The 12,685-nt window shown below is 38.8% G+C and overlaps 1 protein-coding gene across 5 annotated transcripts in view; it reads left to right on the top strand.

Annotated features, from left to right (window-relative positions):
• The window catches only part of NEK4 (NIMA related kinase 4), a 42,100-nt gene extending 29,754 nt beyond the window's left edge, over window positions 1-12,346 (top strand). For 2 of the 5 annotated variants that reach the window (XM_049863284.1, XM_049863285.1), the window contains exons 14-15: window positions 108-241; window positions 11,764-12,344. In XM_049863284.1, coding sequence (XP_049719241.1) covers window positions 108-241; window positions 11,764-11,856 — 227 coding nt within the window. In that variant the 3' untranslated portion in view covers window positions 11,857-12,344. Of the gene's footprint in view, window positions 1-107; window positions 242-6,262; window positions 6,718-11,763 lie in introns of those variants that run through there. The other 3 variants (XM_049863287.1, XM_049863288.1, XM_049863286.1) reach the window with 3 other exon arrangements.
• The last annotated feature ends 339 nt before the right edge of the window (window positions 12,347-12,685 follow it).

The following is a 12,685-nucleotide window of genomic DNA, read 5'->3' as shown; positions in this document are numbered from 1 at the left end:
CTTGTCAAAGTGAAAAGAATCATAATGTGGCAAGATTTTTAAAAAGCATTGTGTTTTTCACACTGCAGTGGTGTGAATGTTCATTTTTCTCTCTTACTGCTTTGTAGCTATTGTGCCAGGTTCTGAAAAGATCAGGAGAATAGTTGAAGTCTTGAGAGCTGATGTAATCCAGGGCCTGGGGATTCAGCTTTTAGAGGAGGTGTATGATCTTTTGGAAGAGGAAGATGAATTGGAGAGAGAGGTGAGTGTCCCGTTAGCTGTGTTAAGCTACTTATGCCTTAGAATTTTTTAAATAGTTTTTTTGAAGTGTAACTCACGTACATACAGTTTACCCATTTAATGTGTAAAATTTGATGGTTTTTAGTATGTGTACAGAATTGTAAAACCATTACCACAATCAGTGTGAGAACATTTTATCACCCCCAAAAGAAACCTGTACCCATTAGCAGTCGTTGTCTATTCCTTCCCACAAGTCCCCCAGCCCTAAACAACCACTAATCTTCTATCTCTGTAGATTTGCCTATTCTGTACAGTTCATGTCAATGGAGTTATACAATATGTGGCTTCGTGATTGATTTCTTACACTTAGCATCATGTTTTGAGGTTCATCCGTGTTGTAGCATGTACCAGTGGTATATTCCATTGTATGAATGAATATACACCTAATCCTCATTTGTCACCTATCTTGTTATCTGACATTTCTCATTTATGACAATAGTAAAAAAATCTACTATCCAACTATTTTGTGCATTCACGAGGCAGTGGGCATGGTGGCAACGGCTCCAGAGTGTCCCCTCCCTCGAGGAAGGTCTCGTGGCAGCCTCTGGGAAGCTGGGCTGTGCAGCCCTGCACCCTCCACTCCCTGTCCTGGCGGGGACACCATGTCCAACTGCTGTGCGGTGCTGGCCTCCTCTGTCGCCCCGGCCTCCGGGTGGACACACAGGCAGCACCAAACCAGTAGGTGTCTGTTCTGGATTCCCAGCTCCTATGCGGCCTGAGGCCCTGTAGCTCAAACTTGTTGTGAGATGGGAAGGAAGAAAAGAAAGAGGCATCGAAGAGGGTGTTTGGAGGAAATGCATGTGAGTTTAATGATGTCCCAAAGTTAGCTGAACTGGGCCTGAAGCCTCCGCCTCAGTGGGGCCAGGTTTGCATCCAGGTTCCCAGGACCTTCGCAGGAGGCCCCATGTCTTGGTGACTCACCATGCCCAGAGAGTAGAGCAGGCTCTGGGAGGTGAACATAGGGCTTGTGTGGGTTGGGGTGGAGCCCTCAAGGTGGCTTCTCAAGGGAAGCTCTGAATCAGCACAGGAGGAAGGTGAAGTGGTTAAGCTGTAGGCCTTCCAGTCACACAGCCTGGCTTTATCCAGCTTTGTCTTTTCCAAGGCTCCTTTTCCACAGAGAAATAACCCACAACTGGACTCGTCACAGTGATGAGCACATCAGTAAATCTTTGGTGTTATTATTTCTATGATCATATTTTCTAAATTAAAAAAATCAGACAAACATGAACAAGAAAAAAAGAACCCTCCATTTTCATGTAATGACCTGGCCTTCGGAACCTAACAACGTAGATGAAGGAGGAGTGGGTGTACCACATTTTGTTTATCCATTCGTGTGTTGGTGGGCGTTTGGAATATTGGCTATCGTGAGTAATGCTGCTTGTGTAAAAGTTTTGTGTGGATGTATGCTTTCAGGTCTCTTGGGTATATTCTTAGGAGTGGAATTGCTAGGTTATATGGTAACTTTGTGTTCAACTGCTTGAGGAACTACTAGACTCTTTTCCAAAGCAGCTGTACCATTTTACATTCCCACCTGTAGCATAAATGGTTCCAATTTCTTCACATCTTCCCCAACACTTGTTATTATATGACTTTTTTATTATAGTTATATTAGTGGGTGCGAAGTGGTATTCATTGTGGTTTAGATTTGCATTTCCCTAGTGACTAATGATGTTGAGCATCTTTTCATGTGCTTGTTGGCCATTTGTCTATCTTTGTAGAAATGTGTTTTCAGATCCTTTGCTCATTCGCTATTTGGGTTATTTTTTTTAATTGATGGATTGTAATAATTCTTAAAGCCCCTTATCAGCTTTATAATTTCTAAATATTTTCCCCCATTTTGTGAGTTGCCTTTTTACTTTCTTCATAGTGTCCTTTTTTTAATTTTTATTGTGCTTTAAGTGAAAGTTTACAAACCAAGTCAGTCTCTTATACAAAAACTTATATACACCTTGCTATATACTCCTAGTTGCTCTCCCTCTAATCAGACAGCACACACCTTCCCTCCACTCTCTATTTTTGTGTCCATTTGGCCAGCTTCTGACTCCCTCTGCCCTCTCATCTCTTCTCCAGACAGGAGCCGCCCACATAGTCTCGTGTGTCTACTTGATCCAATAAGCTCACTCTTCACCAGTATCATTTTCTATCCCATAGTCCAGTCCAATCCCCGTCTGAAGAGTTGACTTTGGGAATGGTTCCTGTCTTGGGCTAAAAGAAGGTCTGGGGACCATGACCTGTGGGGTCTTTTTAGTCTCAGTCAGACCATTAAGTCTGGTCTTCTTACGAGAATTTGAGGTTTGCATCCCACTGCTCTCCTGCTCCCTCAGGGGTTCTCTGTTGCGTTCCCTGTCAAGGCAGTCATCGCTTGTAGCCGGGCACCATCTAGTTCTTCTGGTCTCAGGATGATGTAGTCTCTGGTTTATGTGGCCCTTTCTGTCTCTTGGGCTCATAATTACCTTGTGTCTTTGGTCTTCTTCATTCTCCTTTGCTCTAGGTGGGTTGAGACCCATTGATACATCTTAGATGGCCACTTGCTAGCGTTTAAGACCCCAGACGCCACTCTCCAAAGTGGGATGCAGAATGTTTTCTTAATAGATTTTATTATGCCAATTGACTTAGGTGTCCCTTGAATCCATGGTCCCCAAACCCCCGCCCCTGCTATGCTGGCCTTCGAAGCGTTCAGTTTATTCAGGAAACTTCTTTGCTTTTGGTTTAGTCCAGTTGTGCTGACCTCTCCTGTATTGTGTGTTGTCTTTCCCTTCACCTAAAATAGTTCTTATCTACTATCTAATTAGTGAAAACCCCTCTCCTCCCTCCATCCTCGCTCTCGTAACCATCAAAGAATATTTTCTTCTCTGTTTAAACTATTTTTCGAGTTCTTACAATAGTCGTCTCATACAATATTTGTCCTTTTTCAGATAACTAATTTCACTCAGCATAATGCCTTCCAGATTCCTCCATGTTATGAAATGTTTCAGGGATTGATCATTGTTCTTTAACTATGCGTAGTATTCCATTGTGTGAATATACCTTAATTTATCCATTAATCTGTTGATGGGCACCTTGGTTGCTTCCATCTTTTTGCTATTGTAAACAATACGGCAGTGAACATGGGTGTACATATATCTGTTTGTGTAAAGGCTTTTATTTCTCTAGGATATATTCCAAGGAGTGGGATTGCTGGGTCATATGGTAGTTCTATTTCTAGCTTTTTAAGGAAGGGCCAAATCGATTTCCAAAGTGGTTGTACCGTTTTACATTCCCATTAGCAGTGTAGAAGTGTTCCAATCTCTCCACAACCTCTCCAACATTTATTATTTTGTGTTTTTTGGATTAATGCCAGCCTCGTTGGAGTGAGATGAAATCTCATTGTAGTTTTGATTTGCATTTCTCTAATGGCTAATGATCATGAGCATTTCCTCATGTATCTGTTAGCTACCTGAATGTCTTCTTTAGTGAAGTGCCTGTTCATATCCTTTGCCCATTTTTTAATTGGGTTATTTGTCTTTTGTAGTTGAGTTTTTGCAGTATCACGTAGATTTTAGGGATCAAACTCTGATCGGAAATGTCATAGCTAAAAACTTTTTCCCAGTCTATAGGTAATCTTTTTACTCTTTTGGTGAAGTCTTCAGATGAGCATAGGTGTTTGATCTTTAGGAGCTCCCAGTTATCTAGTTTCTCTTCTGCATTGTTAGTAATGTTTTATATACTGTTCATGCCATGTATTAGGGCTCCTAGCGTTGTCCCTATTTTTTCTTCCACGATCTTTTTCATTTTAGATTTTATATTTAGGTCTTTGATCCATTTTGAGATCGTTCGTTTTTGTGCATGGTGTGAGGTATGGGCCTTGTTTCATTTCTTTGCAGATGGATATCCAGTTATGCCAGCACCATTTGTTAAAGAGGCTGTCTTTTCCCCATATAACAGGTTTTGGGCCTTTGTCAAATATCAGCTGCTCATATGTGGATGGATTTATGTCTGGATTCTCAATTCTGTTCCACTGGTCTGTGTATCTGTTGTTGTACCAGTACCAGGCTGTTTTGACTACTGTGGCGGTATAATATGTTCTAAAATCAGGTAGAGTGAGGCCTCCCACTTTGTTCTTCTTTTTCAGTAATGCTTTACTTATCTGAGGCCTCTTTCCCTTCCATATGAAGTTGATGATTCATTTCTCCATCTCATTAAAAAATGCCGTTGGAATTTGGATTGGAATTGCATTGTATCTATAGATGGCTTTTGGTAGAATAGACAGTTTATAATGTTAAGTCTTCCTATCTATGAGCAAAGTATGTTTTTCTACTTGTGTAGGTCTCTTTTGGTTTCTTACAGCAGTGTCTTGTAGTTTTCTTTGTATAGGTCTTTTACATCTATGGTAAGATTTTTTCCTAAGTGTTTTATCTTCTTGGGGGCTATGGTAAATGGTATTGATTTGGTGATTTCCTCTTCAATGCTGTTTTTGTTGGTGTAGAGGAATCCAACTAGTTTTTGTATGTTTATCTTGTATCTTGATACTCTGCTGAACTCTATTAGTTTCAGTAGTTTTCTTCAGGGTTTTCTGTGTATAAGATCATGTCATCTACAAATAGAGATATTTTGGCTTCTTCCTTACCAGCCTGGTTGCCTTTTATTTCTTTATCTAGCCTAATTGCTCTGGCTAGGATCTCCAGCACAATGTTGAATAAGAGTGGTGATAAAGGGCATCCTTGTCTGGTTCCCGACCTCAAGGGGAATGCTTTCAGGCTTTCTCCATTTAGGATGATGTTGGTTGTTGGCTTTGTATAAATGCCGTTTATTATGTTGAGGAATTTTCCCTCTATTCCTATTTTGCTGAAAGTTTTTATCATAAATGGGTGTTGAACTTTGTCAAATGCCTTTTTGTATCAGTTGATAAGATCATGGAAACACAGAAGTTTTTAAATTTTTAAAAAATTATTAGTTTTTAATTTTGTTGAGAATATACAGCAAAACATATACCAATTCAACCATTTCTATGTGTGCAATTCCATTACATTGATTACATTCATCGAGTTGTGCAACCATTCTCGTCCTCCTTTTCTGAGTTGTTTCTCCCGTTAGCATAAAACTCACAGCCCCCAAAGGTTCCTATCTAACCTTTCGAGTTGCTCTTGTCACAAAAGTTTATTTTGTTGAAGTCCAGTTTCTCTTATTTATTCTTTTGCTGTTTGTGCTTTGGTGTCATCCGAGAGTCCATTACCAAGTCTGAGGTCATGAAGATTTATGTTTATGTTTTCTTCTAAGAGTTTCATATTTTTAGCTCTTACATTTAGGTCGTTGGTCCGTTTTTAGTTCATTTTTTATATGGTGTGAGGTAAGGGTTCAATTTCATTTTTTTTGCGATTGGCTATCCAGTTGTCTCAGCAGTGTTTGCTGAGATGGCTATTCTTTCTCCTTGTTGAAAATCAGTTGATCCTAGACATGTATTATTTCTGGACATTTGATTGTGTTCTATTGGTCTGTATATCTACCCTTATGCTAGTACCACACTGTCTTGATTGCCATTGCTTTGTAGTAAATTTTGAAATCTAGAAGAATGTAAGCCCTCCAATTTTGTTCTTTTTCAAGATTATTTTGGCTGTTCTGGGTTTCAATTCCATATGTATTTTACAATTAGCTTATCAATTTCTAAAAAGAAGCTAACTGGGATTCTGATAGGGATTTAATCTGTAGATCAATTTGGGAAGTATTGCTATTTTAATAGTACTAAGTCTTCCAGTTCATGAACGTGAGACTTTTCCCCCGTTATTCTAGGTCTTTAATTTTTTCAACAATGTTTTTATAGTATTCAGAGTGTAAGTTTTACACTTCTGTTCAATTTATTCCTAAGTAATTGGAATTTTATTTGTTTCATTTTTGGATTGTGCAAGTTTATAAAAATACAGTTGACTTTTATATATTGATCTTGTATCCTGCAATTTTGCTGAACCCATTTACTGGCTTTAATAGTTTTTTTGTTTGTTTGTTTTAGTGCACATCTCAGGATTTTCTATATACAAGATGATGTCATCTGTGAGTAGAATTAGCTTTATTTCTTCCTTTCTAATCTGGATAACTTTTTTTTCTTTTCTTGCCTGATTTTCCTGGCTGGAACTTCTAGGACAATGTTGAATAGACGTGGTGAGAGCAGACATCCTTATCTTGTTCCTGTTTTTAGGGGGAAAGCATCCAGTCTTCTACCATTAAGTATGATTTTAGCTGCAGGTTATTCATAGATTTCCTTTACCAGGTTGAGGACGTTGCCTTCTATTCCTAAGTTTGCTGAGTATTTTTATCATGAAAGGGTGTTGGATTTGTCAAATGCTCTGTGTCTATTGAGATGATCATGTGGTTTTTGTTTGTTTGGTTTGCTGATATGGTATGTTACATTAATTCATTTTAAGATGTTAAAACTGAGATAAATTTCACTTGGTCATGGTGTATAATTATTTTTATATGTTGATGGATTTGGTTTGCTAGTATGTCATTGAGGATTTTTATGTCCAAATTCATATGAGGTATTGGTCTGTAGCATTCTTTTCTTGTGTGATTACTTTGTCCAGTTTTGTTATCCAGGTAATATTGGCCTCATAGAATGAGTCGGGAACTTCTCTTTTCATGTACATAATGGCTATTTTTGCATCTTCTTTGGAGAAATATCTCTTTAAATCTTTTGTCCATTTTTAAATTGTGTTGTCTTTTTATTGCTGAGTTGTAAGGGTTCGTTTTACATTTTGAATATTGGAGGCACAGACAGTTAAGCACTCAACTACTAGCCTAAAAGTTGGCTCTTAGAACCCACTCAGAGGCCCCTCAGAAGATAGGCCTGGTGATCTGCTTCCAAAAGGTCACAGCCTTGAAAACCCTATAGAGCAGTTCTACTCTGCCACACACAGGGTCACTATGAGTCAGAATCAACTTGACAGCAACTAACAAGAAGATATATGATTTGCAAAGATTTTTACTGTAGCATTTTAATTTTCGTAATAAGTTTTTTCATTATATGTATTTTTAGTTATTTCCTAGTGGTTGCTGTAAGACTTACCATATACATCTTAACTTACGAGACTCCACTTCAGATTTATACTAACTTAATCCCAGTAAGATATAGAAACGTTACTTCTGTTCTGCTCTATTCTCTTTTCCCCTTATTATGATATTATTGTTATACATATTAACCTATAAATGTTATGGACCCAACATTACATTATTATACTTTTTGCTTTATATATCTTTTTTAAAAAGTTGAGAGTTTTTTTACATTCTGAATATTGAGGGCCCAAACAGTTAAACATTCAACTACTAGCCAAAATGGTGGCACGGGGCATCTGATCACAAACTTCACGAGGGGAAGAATCATTATCAGCAGCAACAGCCCAATGAGGTGGATTCCTATGAGGTGGAGGTCAAACATACATCCACCGTTTTTACAAAATCTGACACCAGCTTTCCCTCCCATGGCCCTCTCTACTTCTCTACTGGGTTCAATCATTTGTTGCCGTAGCCACACAGAACTCACAGACAATCCTCATGATTATTAGGGAATAAAAAATAACAGGTTACAATTCAGGATCAGGAACAACTCAGGATATAGTTCTTCAATCAGGACAGCCTCTTTTCAGCCATGCCCATGGGCACGCCTCTCTCTGGCCCTCAGCCCCTCAGCCTTGCCTCTGCCCTGCTCAGGCAAGTGTTACAAAGGTCTTTGTTGTTGTTAGGTGCCATCAAGTAGGTTCAGATTCATAGCGACCCTGTATACAACAGAATGAAACACTGCCCAGTCCTGTGCCATCCTCTCAGTCATTGTTGTGCTTGAACCCATTGCTGCAGCCACTGTCTCACTCCATCTTGTTGAAGGTCTTCCTCTTTTTCACTGACCCTCTACTTTACCAAGCATGATATCCTTCTCCAGGGGGTGATCCCTCCTGATAACACTTCCAAAGTGCATGAGACGTAGCCTCACCATCCTTGATTCTAAAGGAAAAGAGCATTCTGGCTGTACTTCTTCCAAGACAGATTCGCTTATTCTTTTGGCAGCTCATGGTGTATTCAATATTCTTTGCCAATACCATAATTCAAAGGCATCAGTTCTTCTTCGGTCTTCCTTATTTATTGACCAGCTTTCGCATGCATATGAAGTGATTGAAAACACCATGGCTTGGGTCAGGCATACCTTAGTCTTCAAGGTGACATCTTTGCTCTTTAACACTTTACAAGAGGTCTTCTGCAGCAGATTTACCCAGTAAAATGTGTCATTTGATTTCTTGACTGCTGCTTCCATGGGCGTTGATTGTGGATCCAAGTAAAATTAAATCCTTGACAACTTCGATCTTTTCTGTTCATCATGATGTTGCTTATTGATCCACTTGTGAGGTGTTCTCTGTATGTTGAGGTGTAATCCACACTGAAGGCTATAGTCTTTGATCTTCATCAGTAAGTGCTTCAAGTCCTCTTCACTTTCAGCAAGCAAGGTTGTAATCTACATAACACAGGTTGTTAATGAGTCTTCCTCCAATCTTGATGCCTTGTTCTTCATACAGTCCAGCTTCTTGGATTATAACAAAGCTCTTTAGCTCCACTGGTAAGTGCCCAGAAGCACCCTGCTCTGCCAAGAAGCCTTGGCTCAAAGGTGCTCAGCTCCCTAGCTCCATGGGTCGGCAAACATGACTCTGTCAAATAGTGCCCCACTCTGCCAGCAAGCCACCTGCCCGAAGGTGCTCAGCTCTCCCACTCTGTGGGTCAGCAAACCTAGCTCCACCAAGCACCCAGAGCACCCTACTCTGCTAGCAAGCCTTCTGCCCAAAGGCACTCAGCTTTCTTGCTCTGGGAGCTGGGAGGCCTACCATGCTGTCCCTGCCTGTTCTTGGTTCTGCCACCATTTTTTTGCCACTGCTTCTTGCCAGCTCCCACCGTCTCCCATGCTACAGCTCTCTGTCTCCTGAGTCTAGGAGGTTCTCAGGACAGGGATCCCAGTCCAAAGGACGTGCTCCACTCTTAGCTCCTCTTTCTCAGTGGAAATGAGATATCCCCCTTTCTGCCTCTGGGATAGCTCATTTTAAGCATAGTGGGATGGGAAAACTGACCAATCCCCTCATTAGGGTTCCATACACCTTATTTGCATGTTCCCACCCCCAAAATGGTGCCATGCACCTTATTTGTATTATTAGCAAGCTGTCCAATCCCCTTGGTGGGCCACAAGCACGTTATGTGCATAGTTCCATCCAGTCTTTTGGTGGAAGTTAGAAGATCATGGTGAGAAAGGCCATGTAGAAGCAATCCATCACACCACAGGCCACACTCTTGGAGTATAACTTCCCCCTCCCAATCATTTTACCAGTCCAAAATAGACATTAACAATTAGTGCTTCAATAGGGCTAAGAGTCCTCAGGGCGAGGTTCCTCAAGAACCAGCCACTCAGGTCTGCTGCACGTGTCCATCTGATCTGGTCAAGTTCTCCAAAAGTTGTCTTGGCTTTACCTTTTCTGGCCTTTAATAAAATTCAACCAAGAGAAGATTATTGCCTTGCTCTGAGCCTCATGAGGTATCAGCATAGCAAAACCTCTAAGAGACTTACAGTTATGCCACTGTACTCCAGTTCAGCAGTACCTCCCCCTTAGTCTACAAGGAGGAACAGAGGGAAAAGTAGAGTCAGGAATAAAAATTTTTTTTACGGAATGTGTGGCTAATTGCTTCCATGCATAACTGCCTCCTTTGCCATGAGACCAGAACTGGATGGGGCCCAGCTACCTTTACTGAACATTTTGATCAAAGATTCCATAGAAGAATCCTGATCAAAAGGGGAAAATGTAAAACAGAATTTCAAATTCTCATGAACTCTAGGCTTTCTAGAGCCATGGAGGGTGGATAAACCCCTGAAACTATTGCCCTGAGATAATCTTTAAACCTTAAACCAAAAATATCCCCAGATTCATCTTAAAAGTGAACAATAGTTTAACTGGTAAAAAAAGGTCTGCCTTGAGTAGTGCTATTTTAATAACTATATGGGATCAGATTGACAACAGCAACTCAAAAGATTAGAAAGACAGGAACCTTAGGGGGCTGTGTTTTTGTTAATGAGGGAGAAGTAGCTCAGAAAAGGAGGGTGAGAATGGTTGTACAAGTTGTGGAATGTAATCGGTGTCCCTAAACTGTACATGCAGAAACTTTTGAATTTGGTGTATGTTTTGCTGTGTGTATTCTCAATAACAAAGTAAACAAAATTTAAAAGGAAAAACAAAAGTTTAGAGGAGAGGAAGTATATATTTATAGCTTTTGTTATATTAGCCTTATTTAACATTTCTGGATCTCTTTATTTGTTCCTGTGAATTTTACCACCTGCAGTCATTTCCTTAGCCCAGTACAGCTTTGCTCCCACCTGTTTCCTTATGCTGTTTTTGGCAAATATATTACATTTGTATATGTTATAGACCCAGAAATACATTATATATGTATTGTTTTATACAGTTGCTTTTTTAATCAATTAAGAAGAAATATGCATTTATACTGTTTTCCTGTAATTACATAATTACTTCTACGAGTACTCTTTGTAGTTTCATGTGGATTTGAATTGCTGTCCAGGGTCCCTTCCATTCAGCCTGAAGATCTTCCTTTAGCATTTTTTGTAAGGTGGGTCTGCTAGCCACAAATTTTGTCCATTTTTATCTAGAAATATCTTTATTTTGCCTTCATTATTGAGAGGCAGCTTTCCTGGATACAGGATTCTTGATACTTCTTTAATCGTGGTTTCCTAACATACTTACAATGGATACTTTTATAACTATCCACTGTCTGTTAAATCTGAAGAGACCATATAAGGAAACCACTTTGATTCCAGAGAAAACAAATGGTTCAAAGAAAGTAGGTACAATGAGGCTTATGAAGAGAAGAAAAACCAAAACCAAACTCATTGACTTTGAGTCAATTCCAACTCAGCAACCTTATAGGACAGGGGTAGAACTGCCCCAAAGGATTTCCAGGGAACAGCTAGTGGATCTGAACTGCTGACCTTTTGGTTAGCAGCCTGAGCTCTTAACCACTGTACCACTAGGACTCCATAGAGAAAAGGAGGAAGAAATATGTAAGATAAACCGTTGGCTATCTTAATATGATTGAACCTTACCCTCCCAATGGATATCAGTTCACAATACAGTCTCTGCCCCTCCACTCAGCCATCTCTTTTGAAATTCAAATTTAGTAAACCTGACTTGTAGAAGGAAAGAAAAAATTTGCAACAGAAAAGTTGCTGGCAGATTAATTTTGGTCAGGGATTTCTTCAAAGTGAATATTTGGTTTAGTGGGTGAGAAAAACTCAAAAAGCAAGATATCTGCTGTTTCTCTCTTTGACACATGGAAGTTCTAAAATTATGTAAACAGAACTGTTAGTATTTTCTCATACTATTTCTACGTTTAACATCGTGCTTACAAAAGCCCTTCTAAGTTTTTTTTTTTTTAATATTACATATTGATTTTCTTTTTTATCTGTTTCCCAAATAGGTACATTTGCGGGAGCACTTGGGTGAAAAGTATACGGCTTACGGTGTGAAAGTTCGCCAGTTGAAATTTTTTGAAGAAAATGTGAATTTTTGAGAATTTGTTCTAATCTCCTGCCAGAGCTAAAGACTTATTTTCAAAGATTTTTCACTTAAAAATAAAAGCAAACAAACCCGTTAACAATGGTTTAGAGGTCGTTCAGTGTCCTTTTTGGGGTTTTCTTACTGCAAAACAGTTGGGACACAACAGAGTAATATGAAGCAAGCTCAAAAGAAAGAAAAATCCCATGGGTATCATATTCTTTTTTATAAGGAAAAATCTATAAGACATTTGTTTGCTTATTGTTTACTGAGCCTTAAACTACCAATTTTATATCTAGAACTTTATTTTTTTAAGGTACTAATTAGCTTGAAAACAGGGCCATAAAATAGAAGTTTCATATTGAACTGTAGTGATAAAAGCAGTAGGAGAAACAAATGACATATATCCAGTGATATTTGTTTTTGTTAATATTAGATGGTAGCTGATAAATTTTTTTTTTAAATGTCAATTCACTGTTCTGAGAATAAATTTGAATAAGTTGTATACAGTTCTTGAGCAATAAAATTCCTTTTTTAACACACTGATGTTTAATATTTTTATGTAATATGAACCTCATTTAGGACATATAAGAAGTGAAACTAAGACATATTTTGGTTTTGTAAATCAATGTTATTACATACTGGTTTTATTAGATTTGTTTCCATTGGATAAAACATTTCTTAAATACTAATTCTTTTCGGAAGTAATCAGTTTGTAAGTAAAGTCCAGATCGTTTTAGTTACATTGGATATATTTAATGTTTGTCTCCTGAAGTTTGTCTTCATTTACATCAGGGTATTGTCTTCTCAAGTTTTAAATATAAAGCTTGTATATATTTTATTAG

Source organism: Elephas maximus, chromosome 20 (genome assembly GCF_024166365.1).
Source record: "Elephas maximus indicus isolate mEleMax1 chromosome 20, mEleMax1 primary haplotype, whole genome shotgun sequence".
Lineage (NCBI taxonomy): Eukaryota > Metazoa > Chordata > Mammalia > Proboscidea > Elephantidae > Elephas > Elephas maximus.
The sequence above is the reverse complement of the archived record's forward strand: the minus strand, read 5'-3'. Positions and strand labels throughout refer to the sequence as shown.